The 26,245-nt window shown below is 35.0% G+C and overlaps 2 protein-coding genes across 2 annotated transcripts in view; one reads left to right on the top strand and one right to left on the bottom strand.

Annotated features, from left to right (window-relative positions):
- LOC131848665 (pro-resilin) overlaps positions 1-2,122 on the top strand; it is a 28,451-nt gene extending 26,329 nt beyond the window's left edge. Inside the window, exons 3-4 of the mRNA XM_059198589.1 lie at positions 391-460; positions 733-2,122. Of these exons, the coding sequence (XP_059054572.1) occupies positions 391-460; positions 733-1,967 (1,305 nt within the window). The 3' untranslated portion in view covers positions 1,968-2,122. The remainder of the gene's footprint in view (positions 1-390; positions 461-732) is intronic.
- Positions 2,123-9,690: 7,568 nt separating this feature from the next.
- The window catches only part of LOC131848651 (high-affinity choline transporter 1), a 66,019-nt gene continuing 49,464 nt past the window's right edge, over positions 9,691-26,245 (bottom strand). The window contains exons 8-9 of the mRNA XM_059198572.1: positions 14,339-14,611; positions 9,691-10,009 (exon numbers count right to left, since the gene is read on the bottom strand). Coding sequence (XP_059054555.1) covers positions 9,691-10,009; positions 14,339-14,611 — 592 coding nt within the window. The remainder of the gene's footprint in view (positions 10,010-14,338; positions 14,612-26,245) is intronic.

Genomic DNA, 26,245 nt, shown 5'->3' on the forward strand with positions numbered 1-26,245 from the left:
TCAAGTTTTTACTATTTATATTCTTCAGTTCAGTATACAGATGCAATTGAGAACTGGCAAGACCCTCAACTGAATTTTTTTTTAAATGCCAGTTTATTTACAATGTACATTTATATAGGTGTCTATGTCTAACATTAAATGAAAATCCCGTGCATGAACAGCTATTGCCATGCACGCTCGTCATTCAAGTAATCGTTTAGTGAGTAATAGGCTTTGCTCAGTAAATATGAATTAACAGTTTTGGACAATACCTATACAGATAATTAATATTAAGTTAACGGAGAGTCGGTTGGGAGTTACAATTTTAGATTATTGTTAATTATAAGTTTAGCTAATATGTTATCATTACTTCTGATAAGACTTTATACTAAAATAATGATGTAATTTCAGCTGGTGCCAGCACTGCTGCTATTGGCATGCGTGGGAGCGTCACCGCCGCGGAAACACTACAAGCGCGATGGTAAATATTGCACTTTATGTACACACCTCCTCGTCGACCTCTTACCTCAGAGTTCGCGCCATCATTACCACTATGACGAAGAGACAACAGCTACTGTTTGTTTGTTTTTGATGTGCTCGTTTAATATTAACTCGCCTTTACTTAGCCCAGTTTCCTAAAGTGTGAAATTTAGCAACTTATGTCAATTTCTTTCTTTATGACATAATACTGCAGGCTCTTAAATATTACGTCTTCAACGATGTCAACTAAAACAATAATATTTTTAATTGCAGCGCCGCTGAGTTCATCCTACCTGCCGCCCTCCAGTGGAGGCCATGGAGGTGGCAGACCATCATCTTCTTATGGCCCTCCGAGACCGTCGAGCAGCTATGGCGCCCCGAGCCGCCCTTCATCTAGCTACGGTCCTCCAAAACCATCGAGCAGTTATGGTGCTCCAGCCCCATCCAGCAGTTATGGCGCGCCAGCTCCTTCTTCTAGCTACGGAGCTCCCGCACCTTCCAGTTCATACGGTGCCCCAGCACCATCATCTAGCTACGGTGCACCACCTCCTTCGTCCAGCTACGGAGCCCCGCCTTCTCGCCCCTCATCAAGCTATGGAGCTCCTAAACCATCCAGCTCATACGGAGCTCCTGCCAGGCCACCAGCGACGAGCTATGGAGTCCCAACTGGACCTTCTACATCTTACAATGCACGGAGGCCTTCAAGCAGTTACGGTGCTCCAAAACCTTCAAGCTCTTATGGTGCTCCTGCTCCATCTAGTTCTTATGGTGCCCCGGCTCCGTCTAGTTCTTATGGTGCCCCAGCTCCATCTAGCTCTTATGGTGCACCTGCACCATCCAGCTCATACGGTGCACCAGCGCCAGCGCCATCAAGCTCTTATGATGCACCTGCACCATCCAGCTCATATGGTGCACCAGCGCCAGCACCATCAAGCTCATACGGTGCTCCCGCCCCATCCAGCTCATACGGTGCCCCAGCACCATCCAGCTCTTATGGGGCTCCTGCTCCATCCAGTTCATACGGCGCACCCTCGCCATCATCGTCATACGGTGCCCCAGCGCCATCTTCATCTTACGGCGCCCCATCATCAGGATCAAGTCACGGCAGCAGCGGATTCAGCAGCAGTGCATTCAGTGGCAGCGGATTTGGATCAAGCGGTTTCAGTGGCAGTGCTCCATCCTCAAGCTATGGTGCGCCTTCAGCTCCTTCCAGCAGCTATGGCGCCCCTGCTCCTTCTAACTCTTACGGAGCACCAGCTCCATCGAGCAGCTATGGTGCGCCGAGTGCAGGTGGCTCTAGCGGATTTTCGTCCAGCGGTTTCTCATCGAGCGGTTCGGGTGGATTCTCCTCAAGCAGTTCAGGAGGATATTCCTCTGGTGGATCCGGGGGATACTCTGGCGGGTCTTCCGGCGGCTCTGGCGGGTATTCCTCTGGAGGACACGGCTCGAGCGGCGTCCCAGCTACTATCAGTCAGGGTTACGATTCAAATGGTGGTTATGTATACTAAAATAAGACTTTTAATATAATATTGAATGAATTCGATAGTCAAATTGATAAGCGACTCGGATAAGCTTTGCCTTGTCATGAACTCTTCTTTATATATAAACCCAGTTTCTCTCTAATAAGGATCTAAGATGTGAATTTCTACCACGATAAATAAATAAAAACCGTAATAAATATACATGAGTAACTTAATGCAGTATACTTGATTGATTACAGTAGAAATAAATAATAAATATTGTAGTAGCTTGGCTGGTGTTTTAGCGATGGTCATGGTGATCAGCTCGATGGTGACCACCAGCACACAGTTTAGTCTCTCTATTGTTTACCGTCACGCGTGTTTTCTGTCTGCATCGACATGTGTCTAAGCTTACCTATGTTGTTAGCGAATGAACGAAAGTATTAAAATTTATTTAATTGTTTATAACTGTACAAAATTAGATTAAGTAAACATTTTGTATAAATTAAAAAGATTTGTAAATAATTATGAGTGTTTTTTTTTGTTCGATTTCGATCCTTGGTCATTGTGAAAGTGCTCTGTACATATACTAGTTACCCAGGCAGGCTTCACACGGGTGTACATGTATTATACATATAAACCTTCCTCTTGAATCACTCTATCTATTAAAAAAACTGCTTCAAAATCCGTTGCGTAGTTTTAAGGATTTAGGCATACCTACAAAGGGATGGACAGACAGCGTCAGCGACTTTATATAATGATGATCATCATCATTATAATGATTATGATAATATACTAATATTAAAAAAGGGTAAAAGTATCTGTCTGTTACATTGGTAGCCTGTTATATTAACGGCTACTGTTAGTCTGGTAATTTAACACACCACTTTATATCTTAGGGTCGCGGGTTCGATTCCTCGCACTGTTCAAACATATGTATTCATTAGCGTGATTGTTTGTATTAGTGTTTTCGGTACACCACTCTCTTAGTAGGTACTAATATTATAAAAGGGTAAAAGTATCTGTCTGTTGCAATGGTAGCCTGTTATATAACAGCCTCAGTAGTCTGGTGGTTTAACACATCACTTTATTTCTTATGGTCGTGGGTTCGATTCCTCGCTCTGTCTGTTACATTTGTTGCCTGTTATATAACGGCCTCAGTAGTCTTGTGATTTAAGACATCACTTTATTTTTTATGGTCGCGAGTTCGATTCCTAGCACTGTTAAATTTGTGAATGTGATTGTTTAGATTAGTCTGGGTGTTTTCGGTAGTCCTCCTTCATGAAGATGGACAGCATTTTTGTGAGGTCTCGGAGCTTCAATTAATGAATATAAATAAAAAAAACTCATCAACATACTATATGTTTTATTGAAGTCGCTGGAGCGGCCGCAGAATTCACAACATTACACATTTTTTTCACATTTTCAAAATATTCAACAAGAACTAGATATAAGTCAATAGTAGGTACATCTACTATCTAACAGTGGACCGATTGCTTTCTAATACAATTGCGTACTTGTATAAATATAATTATATATATATAGAAATATTATGATTTTATTTTTAAAATGTACTATTCAAAAATAGTCATATTTAATATATATATGTATATATATGAAGTCCTATTTATACCATTCACATTCAATTATTTAAAAGAAAATATAATTAATATATATGTATTTACGAAAAAAAAAATTATCTATGTATTTGTATCAGTTGTCTAGTACCCATAACACAAGCTTTAGATAGCTTAACTTGGGTCTAGATGGCGCTGTGTGAATTGTCCTGAGATTATTATTATAGAATATAGATAAATAATTAACTTTCATTGAATCCCAAAGACAGATAGAAAAATATAAGGGTTTTTAGTTCCTTTTAAGTTTTAAGAACGGCAACCCTGTTGGGAATATAATCTTTTTAATACATATATAAATGTATCCCTATTTCCCTTGGTCTCGGGATCATGTGTGAACGGCTGGACCGATTCTGCTAATTCTTTTTTGCTATCTCTTAGGTACTTATGAAAGAAATAATTAAGAGGATTTTATTTATTAATTAAACCAATATGAAAATACAATATTCATGGTTAAGATAGAACGTTTGTCGTGTCAGTTCGTATATACATATATATGTGTAGTTGGTACGTATGCGTAATAGAAAGCAACGTCGAAGAACAACAACGAGACCTATAGCTACACTTAAATCTATCGATATGTATCAATTTCACACTAAATTCTCTATGATATGTATATATTATATTTAATACTAATTAATCACGAATATTGATATGTGTCGTGGTTGGAAATGTTACGAATCGGGAAGCGAACCCGTGCTACTTTGTAGTACATGTATAATGTTTATATATTATCACATTAAGTAAACAGTTATTTAGCAACATATATTATATATTTTTATAATAATATATCCTTTATTAGCGACAAATATAAACTCTTAAAAAGATATATAAGCCAATAAATTTAAATCGTTACAATATACGTTTACCTTTATGAATAATATTATTAGGTCAAAAAGCGTCAAATACTGACGTAATAGATATAATACATAGATTTATTAAACACTGAAACACGTTGGGATGTCGGCGAAGGAAGGCCGGAGATCAGGGTTGCCAGAATCATAGTATACTTTATAAGTTAGAAAAAATTCATAAAAATCGATCGAGCCGTTTGGGAGGAGTATGGTAACTAACATTCATCATCGCAGCCCGGAAGACGTCCACTGCTGGACATAGGTCTCCCCCAAAGATTTCCACGACGATCGGTCCTGCGCTGCTCGCATCCAATGCCTTCCAGCGATCTTGACCAGATCGTCGGTCCACCATGCTGGAGGCCTTCCCACGCTGCGTCTTCCGGTCCGTGGTCGCCACTCGAGGACTTTACTGCCCCAACGGCCATCTGTCCTACGAGCTATGTGCCCTGCCCATTGCCACTTCAGAGTCGCAATTCTTCGGGCTATGTCGGTCACTCTAGTTTTTCTGCGGATCTCCTCCTTTCTGATTCGATCACGCAGAGTAACTCCGAGCATAGCCCTCTCCATTGCCCTCTGAGTGATTCTGAGCTTATTGATGGGGCCCATAGTTAGCGACCACGTCTCTGTGCCGTAAGTCATCACTGGCAACACACATTGGTCGTAAACCTTCGTCTTGAGACACTGCGGAAATTTGGGCGAAAAGATATATCGGAGCTTCCCGAACTAACATTGTGACACGAGAATTTTATATATATTTCAGTTTATCAGATTAGATCATGTTACATAAGTAACATGATCTAATCTGATAAACATTAGGTCACTGCTGTCCTTACTAGGTCATTTATTGTTATTTCCTGCTTTACTGTCGCGACATCAACGTAGCATCCAGATTGTAGCATTGATCATACATCTATATGGGCCCTCCGATCGATCCCCCGTCCAATTCAAACGGGGATTGATATTACGACGGCCGGAGCCGAGGTTCGAACCCCTAGCGGTGCTCTCAGACTAAAGACGTATCCGTCAGGCGGGAGTTGGCCTTCAGCCGCTCCTTCATCCTTCCTTGGTTTGGAGTGCCATCTGCACATGCCCTCTAACGTCCGGTCCGGTCCTCTAAAGGCCACCTGCGGCCAACAGCATTAGTGTAGTCCGAAAAAAGATAAAAAAAACGCGTGTTCACCCGTGATCATGGGTTGAAACACTGTCGAAATATCGGGAACTCGATTGAAAATTGATAAAACGTGATAAGATCCCGTGATTTTTCCTAGTTAAATATACTTTTAGGAAATTATAATCTTCCATACTGAATACAGGGACCCTAATCATCTTAGTATTTTGGACATTATGAGTAAATTATTTATATTCCAGATTTGAATATTGTACAATATGAGTAAATTATTTATATTCCAGATTTGAATATTGTACAATATGAGTAAATTATTTATATATTCCAGATTTGAATACTGTATACAATATGAGTAAATTATTTATATATTCCAGATTTGAATATTGTACAATATGAGTAAATTATTTATATTCCAGATTTGAATACTGTACAATATGAGTAAATTATTTATATATTCCAGATTTGAATATTGTACAATATGAGTAAATTATTTATATTCCAGATTTGAATATTGTACAATATGAGTAAATTATTTATATTCCAGATTTGAATATTTTACAATATGAGTAAATATTTCATAATCCATATTTTAATATTTGTACACCTCGTTTAGTAAATATATAATATACGAAGTTAGTAATATAAGAGATTTTTTAGTTCCTTTATACGAGGCAAAAAGTTTCAAGACTGGCAACCCCGCCGTGGACACACAATTCTGAACACCGAGATACGTTTAATTGTAAGTTTGTATCGTACACAGCGATATTATATCTCATAAACTTTCACATATATTAACAATCACAAATATATATAAATGCATTATAGTATATAATAAACCCAGCCATATTTGCTTCCCACTAAGAGACATTTCTAACGCAAGCGCCTTTAGGCCGACCATCAATTTTCAACCTTCAAAATATGGCAATAAAATTTATTTATTACATTTTCTGTAACTTTTATATAATGATTTACATCTATGAAAAACATTAAAATAAAGGAATCTAATTGTTGAAAGACTGAAATCGTTATTTAAATTAATGAACATATAAATTAAGAGTCAATCGGCTGTATACAATCATTCAGTAGTCAGGTTATCCTATTACGAGTAGCGTTCTGTTAAACTAAAGCGCCATTTTGTTCCTATTGCACGGTCTCTTTGGTTTTAACCATTATACAATCTATCAATAGTGGATTGATGATCTTATTGCTAGCAATGTACCATGTCCTCTTGACCTCCACTCGGTTCCCCCTGGAAACCATCGTGATAAATTAGTGGTGAATTTGTCACGATGGGCTGACTAACCTGACCTCATGCTCATCTTATCATCCTCCACCGGTGCCCCGCCAGTGTAAACCGTTAGAGCAGGCGAGGGCACCATTCCATTATCTATACATATACATAAAATTGGAGTGTCTGTTTGTAATATTGAAATAACCGTTTTTACTACATGCATATGAATATAAATACGGTACATACACCAAAATAACATTTTTTACAATTTTTGTCTGTCTATCTGTCTGTCTGTTTGTTCCGGCTAATCTCTGAATTGGCTGGATGGATATTTACGGGACTTTTATTGGCAAGTAGCCGATGTAATAAGGAGTAACTTAGGCTACTTTTATTTTAGAAAAAATATTTTATTTCAGAAAAATAAAGTTAAATTCCATGTGGACGAAGTCACGGGTATAGCTAGTTATCAATAAATGCGGTAATATATCTGCGATATTCAACGGAACGTTTGTTACATACGAGAACCTGACGACTAAACGGCAGTATACTGCCGCTCTAAGTGACCATTAGTTCAGGTCAAATTATTATGCATTTTAATGCCAGCTTCATGGCAACCCTTAGAGGATTAATCTTTCAAGCTTATTGAACAATAAAACTATGATAACATCAAATAAAATTATACAATATCAACCATATAAAGATTTTTTTAAATTACTGTCTTTATATTGTTTCAAGCTTAAATTGTGCATTAGTTGTTCAATATATATATAAATATAAAACGTATTGATTATTCATATTATTAACCGAGTCTTAAAATAAAAAATTTTAAGATATGTAGAATAAAAACTGCCGGCACCTATCTACATTGACATCGCTGTTACTCCAGTCAGCTCCTGACCACGGCCAGTGCAACCTAGTCGAAACGTCGAGAGAGGTAAATCACCTAACCTTTATCATTACTAATATAATAAATGCGAAAGTAACTCTGTCTGTCTGTCGCGCTTTCACCCCAAAACTACTGAACCGACTTAAATCAAATTTCTTACACAGATAGTCTAGATACTTAGAATGGAGGCTACTTTTTATTGCGAAAAAACGATTGTAAGTGGTTGTAAGGGAAGGTGAAAGGTTGTGAAAGCGAGACAGCTTTCACGGCAAAACTACTGAACCGATTTAAATGAAATTTGGTACACAGATAGTCTAGAACCTGAGAAAGGACATAGGCTACTTTTTAATCTGAATAAAAGATTGTAAGGGGTTAAAAGGATTATTTATTTTTCCATATATGGAAGTATCGACAATACACACGGACGATGTCGCGGGAATACTAGTTTAACATAAAACGGTTAATAATATGAATAATGTATATTAAAACTTAGTTTAAAAATAACTTAAACGTTATGATATGTATTTTAACATCACCAAACATGCACCGTAAGCTATAGGATTGTTTCTACGTGTAAATATATTGCAATCATTTAATATTTAGTCATTACCCGAATATTACTTTGGTCATGTGTGCTTCATTACATGTACATACCAAGTGTGGACAGACTAACACGCACATTTTATATATAGATGATCTACAAAGCACATAACATATAGTGCCCATCATCTGTCTACTTTAATTGACTTAAATAAGGAATCTTTATCAATTTAAATAATGTATATATACTTATAAATTTTTTTCTAACAACGAATAAATATTTCACATTTTGATATGTTTGAGTTGCACTGATCAACTGATCATATAGGACGATCACTGATCGGTTGTAATATTCATTAATATAGATTACATTCCGCTACGAAAACACATTTTTTCATACAACTATAAACAAACCATTGCTTCAATGCGTTCCTCATTACTTGCTACGTACATATATTTTAAGTATATATCTATGGTTCGTGCGATTATTGATCAAGATCATACTGATCACAATATATGAAGTGATCATATATGAAGTTTATGTAATATTGAACATATAAAAATGTTTATAACGGAAGATATGGCGATTGATACATTGAGCAGTAATCTAATTTTTGAAAAATACTGAAATACAAATTGTAGACTGACTTTTGACTGGAATAGAATCTGAATCAAATCGAATAGACATCAATTAATTGTAGTACAATTCATTCAAATCAAATCAAATCAAAATCTTTATTCATGTAGGTCTATTACAGACTCTTATGATATGTCAAATCTATTATATATTTCGGAATGATTTCGAGATTTTAACTCGTAAATTAAACGTTCACTTAATCTTGAACAAATGATAAATATATTTCATTGAATTGACAATATCATAAATATAATTAAATCTTGTATCTTGGGCCCTCACTGGACACTCCAAATTAAATAAACACATAGCAAACTTAGCCCTGTGCTTAAAGAAATTTGCAGATTTTGCCAGAGTTGAAGAGGAAACGTCAGTACACATCCTATGTGGTTGCAGCCCACACGTATAAACGAAATATCTCCTTTGGAAAGTATACACCCTATCCTGAGGAGATAAAACCATCGCTTCTAAAATTATCCTTTAATTCTTAGCCCTGACGGGTATAGGTAGCGAACTTTGAAAAAGGGCGAGCTATATTATATAGGTCGCGGAGTTACAGGTCTAAAACGCCTGAAAATGGCCCAAGACCCCTAAAAAACACAACTTGTTAAAAACCACAATTAAAACCCCTAAATTCAGAATATAAATGAATTAATTATACCAAAAAAAAACAAGTATATGGTATCATCGAGTCGCGTCATTCCTTCGATTTATCGATTTGATTTCGATTTCATTAAGTCAAAACTCAGCCTGCAAATCATTCGATGTAATGATTACGAAACCAAGTCGCAAGAGTAAAATCTTCGTAAAATATAACACGCTCGTATCACGTCGTGTCACGTTTATGAGAATTAGTTGGGATAGTCTCAGAATGCCGTTTGTTTGCCGAACGGTTGGACCGGCGGGGGGGCACTACTGTTACCGAACAATGGGGTGGGGCCATCGTTGGGGTCGTCCAGATCGTCGTCGTCTGGCTCCAGGGCTGGGTTGATGCGGCCAGCCTTCTCATCAGGACCGACTAGTGTGGATGCTGCACCGTACAGCCGGCCAGGTACGCCGCCCAGCACGGACATCTGCTCTCCAGCCTCTGAGGGCTCATCTACACGTCGGATATCTTCAGGGATGTTCACGACACAGTTGAAGTAGTCAGACTCGGGGCTCAGGTAGCCAGAGTTGAATAGGTACCTGCGGATTGTAATTAGATGTAAACAATAGGTATATAGTAAATAGACGGCCTCGGTGGTCTAGCGGTTTAGCACACCGTTTTACTTCCGATGGTCGCGGGTTCGATTCCGCGCACTGCACAAACATTTGTATTCATGAGTATGATTGTTTGTATCGGTCTGGGTGTTTCCTATGTATGTATGTATGTATTTACAAAAGAAAATTATGTATTTGTATCAGACAACTGTGTCTAGTACCCATAACACAAGCTTTAGCCCAGTGTATAGTGCCCATAATACATTTGACATAGTATAAAATCAGCCTATGTCCAGCAGTGGACGTCTTCCGCGCTGAGATGATCATGATGATGATTATGAAATGTTGTACCTTTCGCTGTCTGCTCGCTTAAATCTTTTAAACTACGCAACGAATTTTGGAGCGGTTTTTTTAATAGATAGAGTGATTCAAGAGGAAGGTTTATATGTATAACTAATCATTACATAGTATAAAACAAAGTCCCTATCGCTGTCTGTCCGTCCCGATGTATGCATGAATCTTTAAAACTACGCAACGAATTTTGAAGCGGTTTTTTTAATAGATAGAGTGATTCAAGAGGAAGGTTTAAGAAGTATTATTATTAATTAGGTATAGTTTTTGCGGCTTTACTTTTGTTTCCTTTCTTAGGGGATGCCTACATCGTAGTAGTTTTAGGCATGCAAAGTCTCAGCCAGATGGGTTTAAAATTGACAAAGTTTCATACACACTTTCATCCCCTATTTTATACCCTTAAGAGTCGATTTTTCAAAATCCTTTCTTAGGAGATGCCTACGTCATAGTAGCTTTATGCATGCAAAGTCTCAGCCAGATCGGTTTAAAATTGACAAAGTTTCATACAAACTTTCATCCCCTATTTTATACCCTTAGGGGTAGAATTAATCAAAATCCTTTCTTAGCGGATGCCTACGTCATAACATCTACCTGCATGCCAAATTTCAGCCCGATCCGTCCAGTGGTTTGGGCTGTGCGTTGATAGATCACTACGTCAGTCACCTTTGAGTTATATATATTTAGATACTGTGTACACCGGTACAACGTCGGAGCTACCAGCTAGTAATATAAAGAAACGTTTTCTTTCCCGTAAGGTATTAACAGATGCGTATTGTATTCGAAAATATACATATATATGTACCTAATATTACCTAATGGAAATGTCATTCAAAGAACATATGAAATATTATACAATACCTACTAAAAATATTTTCCCCGACGTGACACGTGTCTGACAATTCAACATTTTAAGTAAAGACAAGTACCTACATCTTCATATTGTTTTCTTTTACATTATGGATTACGGCAATATGTTTTAAGTTATGATTTTAACATTTACTAATGGTAGTATTATCATTACTGTTGAAAAACTCTTTTGATATATTTAAAGTTTTCTTATATTCTACATATAATCAAAACTATAAAAATAAAATTATATTATTTCACTTCACTCTCTAGCATCTTATCATGAAATACATTTTTCCAGTCATAAATAGTTTTACTACATATTTTTACAACAATTACATAGTATAAAACAAAGTCGCTGTCGCTGTCTGTCCGTCCTTATGTAGGCTTAAATCTTTAAAACTACGCAATGGATTTCGAAGCGATTTTCTTTAATAGATATAGTGATTCTAGAGGAAAGTATAATGTATGTACACCCGGGCGAAGCCGCGGCGAGTAGCTAGTTTTAAATAAAGTCAACTGTCTGTCTATCCCTATATATGCTTAAATCTTTAAAACTACACAACGGCTACTTTTATTTTAGAAAAATAAAGTTAAATTCCACGCGGACGAAGTCGCGTGTACAACTTGTTTTATTACCAAAAACCTTGCCTGACGAGAGAGCTGTTCTGGATTTAGAACACTTACAAAGTAAATTCGTTTTTATTACTAGTATTTACATAACCTAATTGTACAACTAAGAACCTAAAATTAAAAAGCTTAAAAAATATATATAATAAATATGATGACTAAAATATATTATTAAAAGAGGTCCCTTTAGGCAACGATCCGAAGACTGTGAATGGCTAGACTAATTCTTTGTCCAAGGTAGCTGCCAGCTCTTCGGTCTTCTGTGATGTTGACTAACCTTTTCGTTATTTCTTTGAAAAGTCTTATAGCGCTAGGACCCCACGGACCAAGGGTCTCGACACCGAATGGGACAAATTCATATTCGGAGCCTAGACCCCTGTATTTACATATTTTGGCTTTTTCAGCCGCTTCACATGCCGCACCAACTCTGTTGTTGGTTCCATGTAGATGGGATGGGGCCAGCGTGTCTGCACAGGTCCCATACCAGCACCCGGCCCATCTTGTTTTTATATATAAAGATTAGGGATGTTGAGGAGCTCCATAACCATAACCGAATCCGAAATAAAAGTTTCTGACAATATCGGATAGGAGCGGAGACTAATTGAGACACGTTATGTAACCATTTTATTAGCTATTTGTATTTTACTTTGAAATTCCTTAAAAAAAATTATCCGAAAGTAACGGATAATTCGATATAATTTCATATCTGCATCCGGTATAATAATCATTCCTATATCCGAAACCTATCCGTATCCGAAATTTCATATCCATAACATCCCTGATGAAGATAGTCTGAGTTCACCACCCATACTAAACTGGCAACTATATAAATACCTATACATTGTAAATAAACTGGCTTTTTAAAAAAAAAGTAATTCAATTGAGTTTCTTGCCAGTTCTTCTCAATTGGATCTATATACCGAACTGTACGGTAGGGAAAAAAATTATAATGTAAAAACTTGACGTTCATAAGCGGCTAAAATGTCCTACATGAATAAATGATTTTTAAATGAACGTAGGCAGATACCTTTCTCACGACATAATTATTAGGTACAATCCACGCCGAGGTATGACCAAATCATAGATCTCCATTCACAATTGCAGCATTTGGAGGCTTTAGTTAAACACACAATCGGTATCTCATAAACTATGTATTCATAGCCAAGTGATAGTAACAAAGTTTATAATAAATATTACCTTTGCAATTTTTCTATTATTGTAAAATCTTATTTCAACAATGACACAATAACTATTACATAATTTGTAAAGTACGTCTTTACGTCATAACCACCAATAAAGGAATCATCATAAAACCTGAGAAATAGAAGTAGATATAATCTTTATTCAAATAAACTTAATGCAATTTTGAATAGTCTCATCTTTTTATTCTACCAGAATGCGGTACTCATCACAAGAAGAATGAGCAAGAAACTTGTGTGTTGCTGTTTTAAATAAATATTGTTTTAATTATATTTACATTAACAAGGATTAGGCATGCGAAAATCAACATAGAAACCGCTACGCACTTAATCTCTGTTCAATCAGATAACATTATCAGCGCTATGAATTTTAAGTTAGATATTTTCTACAAAAACATTATTATCATTTATAAATTCTTCAATTTTATAATAAGCTTCTTTACAAAGAAAATATTTTATAACACATTTGAATTTTTTCTAACAAACTGAGTACAGACTCTGGCAGTTTGTTGTAAAACATGTAACAATGTCAGGTTACTCTTGGAAACGTGATAAATTCCTGGTAAATTTACCACGATGGGCTAACTGACCTGACCTCATACTCATCTTATCATCGTCCACTGGTGCCCCGCCAGCGTAAACCGTTAGCGCAGGCGGGTGCACCATTCCATTATCATCCATAAGAAAGAAATATTCCTCTTGAATCACTCTAACTATTGCTGAATTTAAAAGATTTAAGCGAACATACAAACAGAGCGTCTTCTTTTTATACTATGTGTAGATTTTATTCTTCTTCCTTCTCTTACCTCTGTCCTAGAGATGTGCAAACTCGTAATAAACATGACTCGAGTTAACTCGAGTTGATTCGAGTTACTTATAATATTTTATTTTTAAATTTTTCGAACCTATCTAATGTTTTTGGGCGCAGCTAGCCTTGAAAGCTTCACCGAACTATAGGGGGCGAGTAGAAATGACACTTTAAAGCCGTGGAAGGACTTATGGAACGCATAATTATTTTAATGATAACATAATAAATAATAATTTGACAGCCTCGGTGGTCTAGTGGTTTAGCACACTGCTTTACTCCCAATGATCGCGGGTTCGATTCCTCTCACGGAGCAAAAATTTGTATTCATGAATATGATTGTTTATATCGACCTGAGTGTGATATTAGTTGCGTAGTACCCATAACACAAGCTCTGCTTACCGTGGGACTAGATGGCGCTGTGTTAATTGTCCAGGGTATACACATTCCATTTCATAACTACAATAAGAAACTTATACTCACACAGACAGCCAGGATATGAAGGCCAGCGTGAACAGAGACATCACCATCGCCATGGTCCTGAACGGGAACAGCTGCACTTCGTTCTCAGCGTCCCAGCCAGGGTAGTGGATGAGGGCTGGTAGACCCAACAGCTTCTCGCCTCCGGACAGCCTCACCACAAGAGCTACGATGTACGCAGCGAGAGAGCCGTACGTGTTGCAGTGCTTCTTGAAGTGGACCACCATCAGCAGTTGAGGAAACAGGATGACGTAGACCAGGTCCGAGCACATCGACCTATGGAAACCATACATATTTCAAAATTGGAAAAGCAATTAGACCTCACTGGTCTAGTTAGCACACCGCCTTACATATGATGGTCGCGGATTAAAATCTCGCACGGTGCATTTTTTTTTTTTAATTATTTTGGACTAACAAACAGTAATTCGTACAATGTATGATGAGATTAATTATATAATGAGGCAAATTTGTTTAGAGTAGTAGTATGTAATATTAAGTTATCTGTGGTAATAGTGAATTTTATACAAAGTTATTAATATCGACTTAAAATGCTTATTTATTAATATCACAGATAAAATTGTTACAAAGTCTGACCAACCATCTTTTTAAATAATGATGGTCCAGTGGCAAATATATATATATATAAACACCTCTTTGGGCACTTTGTTGATCACGCCACAAGCGAAACACTTGCTGATTCCACCTTTTGCACTGAATAACTTCACACCTATCGCGTATATCTCAGGCGGTATGGCAACGTCGCATTCTATTTTGCGATGCGGCCATATATATTCGTCGATAGTACGATATACTCGACACTTTTTTTACTAATAATTCGTGACTGAATGGGTCCGAACGGCTAAATTTTTGGTATACACAAAGACTTTTTGGCTCTGAATATATTCCAAAAATCAATTAATTATGTTGATCACTTTATATACTCGTCCTTACTGCGATACTTATTTTCATCCGAATATATATAGATACCGTAACGGTCTATCAAGTATGAATTTATTAATTTACTAATGTAGATATTTTATATTCGCAATGCTCCATACATGCAAGCTCCAGCAACGGTGGAGGCAGGGTCTCCCCTGCACCGTACACCGCACCCCGCGCACACAAACAAATTAGATATTTTTTGAATACACAAAGACTTTTTGGCTCTGTATATATATTTCAAAAATCTATTAATTGTGTTGATCACTTTATATACTCGTCCTTACTGTGATACTTATTTTCATCCGAATATATATAGATACCGTAACGGTCTATCAATTATGAATTTATTCATTTACTAATCTAGATATTTTATATTCGCAATGCTCCATACATGCAAGCTCCAGCAACGGTGGAGGCAGGGGGGAGCACCGTACACCGCACCCCGCGCACACAAACAAATTAGAATAAATTAAATTCATAAGATTATTTATATATTTCGACTGCCTCGGTGGTCACACCGCTTTACATCCGATGGTCGCGGGTTCGATTTCTCGCACGGTGCAAACATTTGTACTCATCGGTCATCGATTGTTTTCATCGGTCTGGGTGTTTTATATGTATATTATATATGTATTTACAAAATAAAAATCTCTATTTATATCAGTTCAGTATCAGTCTGTGTTAATTGTCCAGGGCTATTTATTATATTTTTATAAACGGTTATCTTTTTCCATCGCACCGCTCGCTATCGACAGTGAATTCATAGAAATCTCACTCTAAAAACAAAAATAGTTTTGTGTTTTGTATTTCAAATACTAAATGCAAAATAGGTATTTTCAAATTACTTTTTCAAAATAAAGTACCTTTTGAATTTTTGTCCAAATGTCAGACATTTTATTTATTTTAGGTATGTCAATCATTACATAGTGTAGTATAAAACAAAGTCGCTGTCGCATCTAACAGTACATAAACAAAGAAAGAAGACTTTTTGGCTCTGATACCGTAACGGTCTATCAATTATGAATTTATTATACCTAATCTTTTATATTCGCAATGCTACGTACATTGTAATATCCGCCTCCATTCATTGTAACGGTGGAGGGACTAAATAGTTGAATAAAACTGAATAAGCAGTTGCTCCACTCTATAGGTACTGCGTCGTCGTCGTATGCTGTTCATTTTTTCACTCGTTTTGGCGCCAAGAGAGGGTCACATAGTCGTGGTCAAGTTAAGAACTTATAATTTAATTTTGATAACAATAGATACAAGTAAAAAGTAGGTATTATATTAATGTACGTAAGTACTGTGCTTAAAAATATTTATTCTTTTTTGTACATTTGAAAAACTTAACACTTAAGGACTTGTACATATACATGTACATACTGCCATTTTCTCTTAAAGACATCCAGAGAAGCACTATTTATCAAATACGCGGGGTGCACCGACCTTTGACCTTATAACAGCTGATTCGCGCGTAACGAATTACACTGCTACTTTTTGGTATTTTATAGTGGATATTTCACTATAAAATATTATTATTTCTTTAGATTATGACATAATAACATAGTTTACATGATTTTAAGGGAAACATACGATAAAAAAAATTCCCGTAAAATCTAAAAGATAAAAAATGGTTATTGTTGGTTATCCTTAAGAGATAGACATATACCATCACGGACTTTTTTGTTGACCTTATTTTGATACATCTCAAAGCACTAGACAATACGCATTTTCATTAAACAGTATTGTATTTTTTTAATTTCTTTAACTTTAATGCACAAAAAATATTTGTACATTTGGCGGACTTAATATTTTGCCGCGTTATTTACCAGGCAACCATGAGTGGTGCAGCGAAAGATTATTGGCGGTGGACTAATATAAATAAGAAATGTCAAAAAAAGATTTATAAAGATAATAAAGATAAGCAAAATATACATTTCTATAAAAAATAACAATATACATACATAAATATATATGCAAATATAACCCATAAATGTATAAATAAATACATAATGATCCGATAATCAAATTATAAATAAGTACAGTCTCAAATTGAAAGTAAGTAAAACAGAAAATATAGAGAGAACTATAGGGATATAACAGAAAGATGTGAAAAAAGGAGAAGGACAGTAAAAAGTTACAAATTTAAATAATGTTGCCGCAATTTCTGTTTAAATGAATTTATTACATTATTATATATATTAGGCATACGACTAGCCTTATGACTGTTACTTTTTTTAATCCATACATCTATACATGTAAATAAAATTGGAGTGTCTGTTTGTAATATTGAAATAACCGTTTTTTACTACTTGCATATGAATATAAATACGGTACATACACCAAAATAACATATTTTACAAGTTTTGTCTGTCTGTCTGTCTGTTTGTTCCGGCTAATCTCTGAAATAGCTGGACCGATTTTGACGGGACTTTTTTTGGCAAGTCGCTGATGTAATAAGGAGTAACTTACGCTACTGTTATTTTAGAAAAATAAAATAAAATTTCACGCGGACGAAGTCGCTGGGGCCAGCTAGTCTATAGATATACCGAGATTTAATGTTTAAGTTGCTATTATGTTATTTACAAAATTTTACTGTAATGTTACTATTACGTTATCCTACACAATTTGTATTATTTTGGATGAATAAATAAATAAATAAATAATAATCTATACATATAAATAAAATTGGAGTACCTTCATATGAATATATATAAGGTACATATACCAAATTAACAATTTTTATAATTTTTGTCTGTCTGTCTGTCGGTCTGTTTGTTCCGGTTAATATCTGAAATGGCTGGACCGATTTATAAACTTAGGCTACTTTTATTTTAGAAAAATAAAGTTAAAAACCACGCGGACGAAGTCGCGGGAATAGCTAGTGTTATACACTAGCTATTCCCACATATAAAACACGTAGGTATCTCTAATATATTATAATATATTAGAGATACCTACGTGTTTTTTTTATTGATGAGTAGCTGTACTCGGGATTTCGTCCGTGTGGAATTTAAATTTATTTTTCTAAAATAAAAGTAGCCTAAGTTACTCCTTATTACATCAGCTACCTGTCAAAAAAGGTCCCATCAAAATCGGTCCAGCCATTTCAGAGATTAGCCGGAACAAACAGACAGACAGACAGACAAAAATTGTAAAAAAATAAATTTTAGTACATGTACCGTATTTATATTCATATGCTCGTAGTCAAAAACTATTATTTATGAAGTTACATTCCACGCGAACGAAGTCGCGTGTACAGCTAGTTGTCGGTAGTCTAGCGATTCAGCTAGCACACCGCTTTGATTCCTGCTTGGTGGTCGAGGGTTCGATTCCTCGCACGCTGCAAACATTTGTATTCATGAGTATGATTGTTTGTAACGGTCTGGGTGTTTTCTATGTATAGATAATATATATTAATTTACGAATAAAATCTTTGTATTTGTATCAGTTGTCTGGTACCCATAACACAATGTTCAGCTAGCTTAACTTGGGTCTAGATGAAGCTGTGTGAATTGTCCTGAGATTACTATTATTACTATAATAAATCTTTTCAAATCAGCCGATGTTTATTTTTGCCGTAATACGTGCTGTTACCATGTGATAATATTACGTACTTACTGTTTGATAATGTGATAATATTACGTACTTATTGCTGTTTTAAATGTGATGCGTTCATTATTTATATTTCCTTTGAATTAAAGACAAGTATATATATATATATATAACTTAGTTGCACACGATGTTGATCCAGCCACGACCCGTAGATACATTTGCTGATTCCGCTGTCTCTCTCTTTCTATCACTATAACGGTATCGTGGCGGAACGGCAACATGTTGCCGTTCCGCGTTCCCGCGTGTTCCCTAGATAAAGTATTCGTCGATAGTACCTGTACTCGATATATATTTTTTCAACAATTTCCTGCAATAGTGACTCCGTATTAGCAAATTTTTTTAAATGCACAAAAACTTTTTGGCTCTGAATATATTTAAAAAATCATTTACTTGTGTGTTGATGAATTTATATACTAGTACATGAAGTACCTAAAATACTTGTTTTGATCCGAATAGGTAGCGATATTATGAATTTATTATACGTAATCTAAAGATTTTGACGAAATAAGAGTAATTAGTTATCTGTTAACCTTGACTTCATGCTGGCACCAGTATTATCAGATGATGAACATACTCTTCGAAAACTTACAGCAGAAATATCGTGTTTGGACTCATTAGATTGGTCTCGATGAATAGAGTTTAAAAAACTTAAAATAAATGGTAAATTAGAAATAACGTATAAAAACACTCTACGCAAAATTCAACCACTTTAAAACTTAATAATAATAATTAGGATAGATCAAAGCTATAAGTGCACTGAAAGTAATTGATGGATGGATTGATTGATTGATATCCACACAATATTTTCAGTACTAAACAACTCTGTTTCTTCAGTAAAAGTGTAAATACACTGGTAACCTTTAATCATATTTTATATGCAAACATTACATATGCAAACCCTAAAGTTTTATTTCAGAATGGTCAGTAGTTTTAAAGAAATAAGCCTTTGAAATTGTACGTGTAACTTATATGTATACTAGTTTTTTCACAAGAATGAACAAAAGTAGAATGGCCTAGTTGGTAGTGTACTTATGTACCAACTTACCACACAGACACCCCGGGTTCGATTCCCACCATTGACTATTGTTATTTATTTCTTTTTGTTTTTTTTTTTTTAATTTAATATTTTAATAATTAAATTAATTTATACGAGAAAAACGTAGTTAAGTATTAAATTAATTTTACTAGTTAGGAGTGTACCTGTGTACCAACTTACCACACAGACACCCCGGGTTCGATTCCCACCATTGACTATTGTTATTTACTTCTTTTTGTTTTTTTTTAATTTAATATTTTAATAATTAAATTAATTTATACGAGAAAAACGTAGTTAAGTATTAAATTAATTTTACTAGTTAGGAGTGTACCTGTGTACCAACTTACCACACAGACACCCCGGGTTCGATTCCCACCATTGACTATTGTTATTTACTTCTTTTTGTTTTTTTTAATTTAATATTTTAATAATTAATTTATACGAGAAAAACGTAGTTAAGTATTAAATTAATTTTACTAGTTAGGAGTGTACCTGTGTACCAACTTACCACACAGACACCCCGGGTTCGATTCCCACCATTGACTTTTTTTTTTTTTTTTAGAGTAATATTTAAAATTAACTATTTTAATAATTAAATGAATTTAATCGATAAAAACGTTTTTAAATATTAAATAAATTTTAAGTGACATTAACTATTATAGCATGCACAAAAAATATTTTGTAATAATAAAGAAAATACATTTGAAATGTTGTTGTGTTAATTATTTATAAGATCTTACTATAATTGTTAGCTGCTTTACAATTTAGAAAGTATAATAGTTAATGTAAATTAAAATTAATTTAATACTTGACAACTTTTTGTTCGATTAAATTCATTTAATTATTAAAATAGTTAATTTAAAATATAAAATAAAGTCAAAACAAAAAAAAATAGTAACAAAAAAATCTATGGCGGGAATCGAACCTTGAGCGTCCGTTTGTTAAGTTGATTTGAAATTCAAAGGCTTATTTCTTCGAAATTACTGGCCATTTTGAAATAATACTTAGGGTTCGCATACCCTTATCGGATACTACTACTACACGGAGTTTCGTCAAAATAAAATATCTAGGTTAGGTATAATAAATTCATAATTAATAGACCGTTACGGTATCTGTATATATTCGGATCAAAACAAGTACTATGAAATAAGAACGAGTATATAAATTGATTAACACAAGTAATTGATTTTTGAAATATATTCAGAGCCAAAAAGTCTTCTTTCTTTATTTATGTACTTGTTAGATGCGACAGCGACTTTGTTTTATACTGTACTATACTATGTAATGATTGATATACCTAAAATAAATAAAATATCTGAGGTTTGGACAAAAACTCAAAGGGTAATTTATTTTGAAAAAGTATTTTGAAAATACCTATTTTGCTTTTAGTGTTATAGTACTTTAACTGTTATATTTTAAGTAACAATGTTTAATTATAATTAATACTACTGCACCAACACCCCGATCGTGCAAAAAAAATTGCTGTTTCATTATTTTTTAGTTCAATTAGTGGTCTACCTAAGTCCTGGGCTAAGAGGGGGGACGGAGGAGTCATGACGCCCCCATGACTCCCATGACCTCCATGACGCTCCCCTGGATCCGCCGTTGCGTCTTCTCTTTATTCGCTCAGTAACGTTGTTACAAAAGAAAAGATTCCCGTCCAAAAAATAACAAGTATTGAGGTTTGATCTGGAGTCACGTTACTCCAGACTGATTTCTATAAATATTTAGATTAGATAGACTATTATTCTTGAAATACTAGCTAGACATTATTAAGTTACTGTAGCCATAATGTAGTAGCCCAAACGTGCCAATGAGGAAGCCCTTGGCAAATGCTGCACCCTGATTGGCCCGTTTGAATTGGATCAAGAACTGCTCGTATGCCAAAAAGGTGGATTTGTATAAAATCGTGTATAAATCACTTAATTATTATTATTACTCGTCGTGACAGTTGTGGCTCAAAACGGAGCAACATTTACATATGGTCATCTGGCATTAGATCAACAAAAGGCCTCCGGATCAACAAGTGAAAAAGGATCAACAAAAAACTACCTATACGGCACGTCTGAGCCACAAAGTGCCCAAGGGGATATTATATATATATATATATATATATATATATATATATATATATATATATATATATATATATATATATATATATATATATTATATAATTTATAATCTATACATATAAATAAAATTGGAGTGTCTGTTTGTAATATTGAAATAACAGTTTTTTACTACACGCACATGAATATAAATACGTTACATACACCAAAATAACATTTTTTACAATTTTTCTCTGTCTGTCTGTCGGTCTGTTTGTTCCGGCTAATCTCTGAAATGGCTGGACCGATTTTGACGGGACTTTTATTGGCAGGTAGGTAATGTAATAAGGAGTAACTTAGGCTACTTTTATTTTAGTAAAATAACATTAATAACCACGCAGACGAAGTCGCGGATACAGCTATAAATATAAATATTGGTCTTGGACCACCCAGACGTGTTTATTATGTTATATGTGTGTTTACAAAAAAAAAAATATGCTAGTAGTATTGTAGTAGATTGAGTAAGTAGTAACAGTGGAGTACTCGACGACCGCGGTGGTCTAGCGGTTAACGCACCGGTTTATTTCCGATAGTCGCGGGTTCGATTCCTCGCACGGCACAAACATTTGTATCCATGAGTATGATTGTTTATATCGGTCTGAGTGTTTTCTATATATAATATGTATGTATTTACAAAAAAAATGAGTCTATGTATTTGTATCAGTTATCTAGTACCCATAACACAAGCTTTAGCTAGCTTAACTTGGGTCTAGATGGCGTTGCGTTGTTTGTATCGGTCTGGGTGTTTTCTATGTATAATATGTTTTATTTACAAAAAAAATGCATCCATGTATTTATATCAGTTGTCTAGTACCTATAACACAAGCTCTGCTTAGATTAGGACTAGATGGCACTGTTTAATTATAAAGGATTATCACACTTATTAAATCTTTAACGTAAGTAAAGTTTTGATATGGACGTTCCATATCAAAACTTTACTTAAAACCTAATTAATATCAATTTCCGATAGTGCCACAACCCTATTTAAAAAATGCAAAATACCTGGCAACATCGGTCATGTCAAAGTCTTCTGAATTAAAAAGACTATAAAAATTCAAAATTCAAATTCAAAATTTCTTTATTCATGTAGGTCTATTACAGACTCTTATGATATGTCAAATCTACCGTCAGTTCGGAATTATTTCAAGAGAAGAACTGACAAGAAACTCAGCTCGTTATCTTTTCAAATAAATGTTGAACGTGTTAACAATAATACACAATCATTTAAATTCAGATTTGGGAGAATAGAGTGACCAGCATATGCTATTGCAAAACACAAAAAATCTAATCTGCAAACAAGCAGCACCCGTTCACGAGTATGACGGATATATAGTAACAGAAAGGAGCGGTGTATTTTGATGCTTGATTACATATTACATACAAGGCCTAACTTTACGAGTGCGTGTTGCGACATGTCTCCCTTTGAACACGTCATGTTCGGTCGTGTCACAAGATATCGTTGCAGACTCGATGAGCATCTTCCCTGACCTGATTACCACCGGACGTTCACCGTTCACAAATTATTTACTTGCAGACACGATTAGAAACATAATATACTCGGCTCAGCCAGCCTCTGTGGTCTAGTGGTATAGTACACCGGTTTACTATCCGATGGTCGCGGGTTCGATTTCTCGCACGGTACATATATTTGTATTTATGAGTATGATTGTTTGTATCGGTCTGGGTGTTTTCTATGTATAATAATTAAACAAATGTATTTGTATCAGTTATCTAGTACCCATAACACGAGTTTTAGCTAGCTTAACTTGGGTCTAGATGGCGCTGTGAATATCAGGACAATTCACACAGCAACAACAGACAATTTTTTTCTAAATACATACATATTATACATAGATAACACCCAGACACAAACAATCATACTCATGACTACAAATGTTTGTGCCGTGCGAGGAATCGAACCCGCGACCATCGGAAGTAAGGAAGTGTATTAAAACCATTAGACCACCGAGGCCGTTCGCCGTTTTTAATCTATACATATAAATAACATTGGAGTGTCAGTTTGTAATATTGAAATAACCGTTTTTTACTACATGCATATGAATATAAATGCGGTACATACACCAAAATAACATTTTTTACAATTTTTGTCGGTCTGTTTGTTCCGGCTAATCTCTGAAATGGCTGGACCGATTTTGACGGAATTTTTATTGGTAGGTGATGTAATAAGGAGTAACTTAGGCTACTTTTATTTTGGAAAATATTTTATTTTAGAAAAAATAAAGTTAAATTCCACACGGACGAAGTCACGAGAACCGCTGGTTAAGTAATATAATTAAGTAGGGCCCTAAATAAATTTAACCCAGGGCACCACAAATTCACGGTCCGCCCCTGAATATATAGATAACAAATTTACTTTTACATAAATATATACATACTAGCTTTTGCCCACGGCTTCGCTTGCGTTAATTTATCCCCTTAGGGGTGGAATTTATCAAAATCCTTTCTTAGGGAATACCTATGTCATAGTAACTTTATGCATGTAAAGTCTCAGCCCGATCGGTTTAAAATTGACAAATTTTTATCCCTTATTTTATTCTCTTGGGGGTAGAATTAATCAAAATCCTTTCTTAGCGGATGCCTACGTCATAACATCTACCTCCATGTTAAATTCCAGCCCGATCCGACCAGTGGTTTGGGCTGCGTTGATAGATCACTATGTCAGTCACCTTTGAGTTATATATATTTAGATTATACTAGCTGTCCCGGCAAACGTTGTTTTGCCTTAAAATAAAAAATAAAAATTTAGGGACTACCCCTAACATTTAGGGGGATGAAAAATAGATGTTGGCCGACCTCAGACCTACTCAATACGCTCACAAAATTTCATGAGAATCGGTCAAGCCGTTTCGGAGGAGTATGGGAACGAAAACTGTGACACGAGAATTTTATATATAAGATTAAAGGTACTATTGCAATTGTAGATTATAACTACTAACTAGATATTTAAGTTTTACTGCAGTATAATAAACTACCTACTAGGTCAGCGGGTTACAAGAGGTACAGACGAGGGAGGGGGGGGTTGCAGCCGGTATGGATTACAGTTCAATTCGGAGATTAACATCCAATTCATACATCAAGCGCAGTAATATATTTTTAATTGAAATGCCTTATGGTCGCTCCACATGCACGATTTCCAATTATTACTAAATTAATAAAAAATCCATGTTATCATAACTGTTACTGAAGCGGGAACACAACTACTATTTTACCAAAATATTAGTAAAAATGTGTATTCTTCCCAGAAGGGCTCACAGCGAGAAGTAACAAAACAATATTTGGTCAAAAGTGACATATAAAAAATAGATATAAAAAATATAAAGTTTGTAAAAACAATGGTAGACAAGCTGCCAGTAACAATAACCATTGGATAAAGTATAAGAGAAAATTAAATCGAAATCGCGGAGATATTTTTAAGAAAAATTAATTATTTATTTCGAGGTTGTTTTCTAGTGTACTTTTTGCAATTATAATAATTTATTTGCTCAGGAACACAAAAAGCAGAGGGTCCCCAACTTTTTTGAATTGTAGACCCTTGCTATATTTTTAGGTCTTAGGTAGACCCCCCATTCTTACCTGGTATAGATTTCTTGTAAATTTCTAACTGTAGTAAAGTTGAATATTAAAAACATAAATTCAAATTCAAAAATCATTTACTCATGTAGGACATTTTAGCCGCTTATGAACGTCAAGTTTTTACATTATATTTTTTTCCCTACCGTCCAGTTCGGTATATAGATCCAATTGAGAAGAACTGGCAAGAAACTCAATTGAATTACTATTTTTTTAAAAGCCAGTTTTTTTTAAACAACAGGATGGCCACTGTCGTAGTCCTCTTGCAGTTTGTCATAGACCCTTGAGGGTCGATATAAACCAGTTTAGGAATCACTGATGTATTTTTTTTTTTTTTTAATAATGCTTTATTCATGACCATGGATACAAGTCCTTCAGTCGATGAATTTAATACAAAACATAAGAAATAAACTATTATACAAGCTTAGACAGTACAATTTTAGTAATTATTCATTAATATTAAATTTTTTCCACAGTATGTACAATGTAGTTATATATTGGAATAAAATATGCAAAGTGAGATAGCAAATCTTGAACGCGGCGGGGAATACTTTGTGAGTGTTCCTTTGCGATGTCACTAATGTCACTGATAAGAATCAACCGTTGTATGTTGAA

The sequence above is a fragment of the Achroia grisella genome, unplaced genomic scaffold (assembly GCF_030625045.1).
Source record: "Achroia grisella isolate CSIRO2021 unplaced genomic scaffold, CSIRO_AGI_Agris_v1 utg567, whole genome shotgun sequence".
Classification (NCBI taxonomy): Eukaryota; Metazoa; Arthropoda; class Insecta; order Lepidoptera; family Pyralidae; genus Achroia; species Achroia grisella.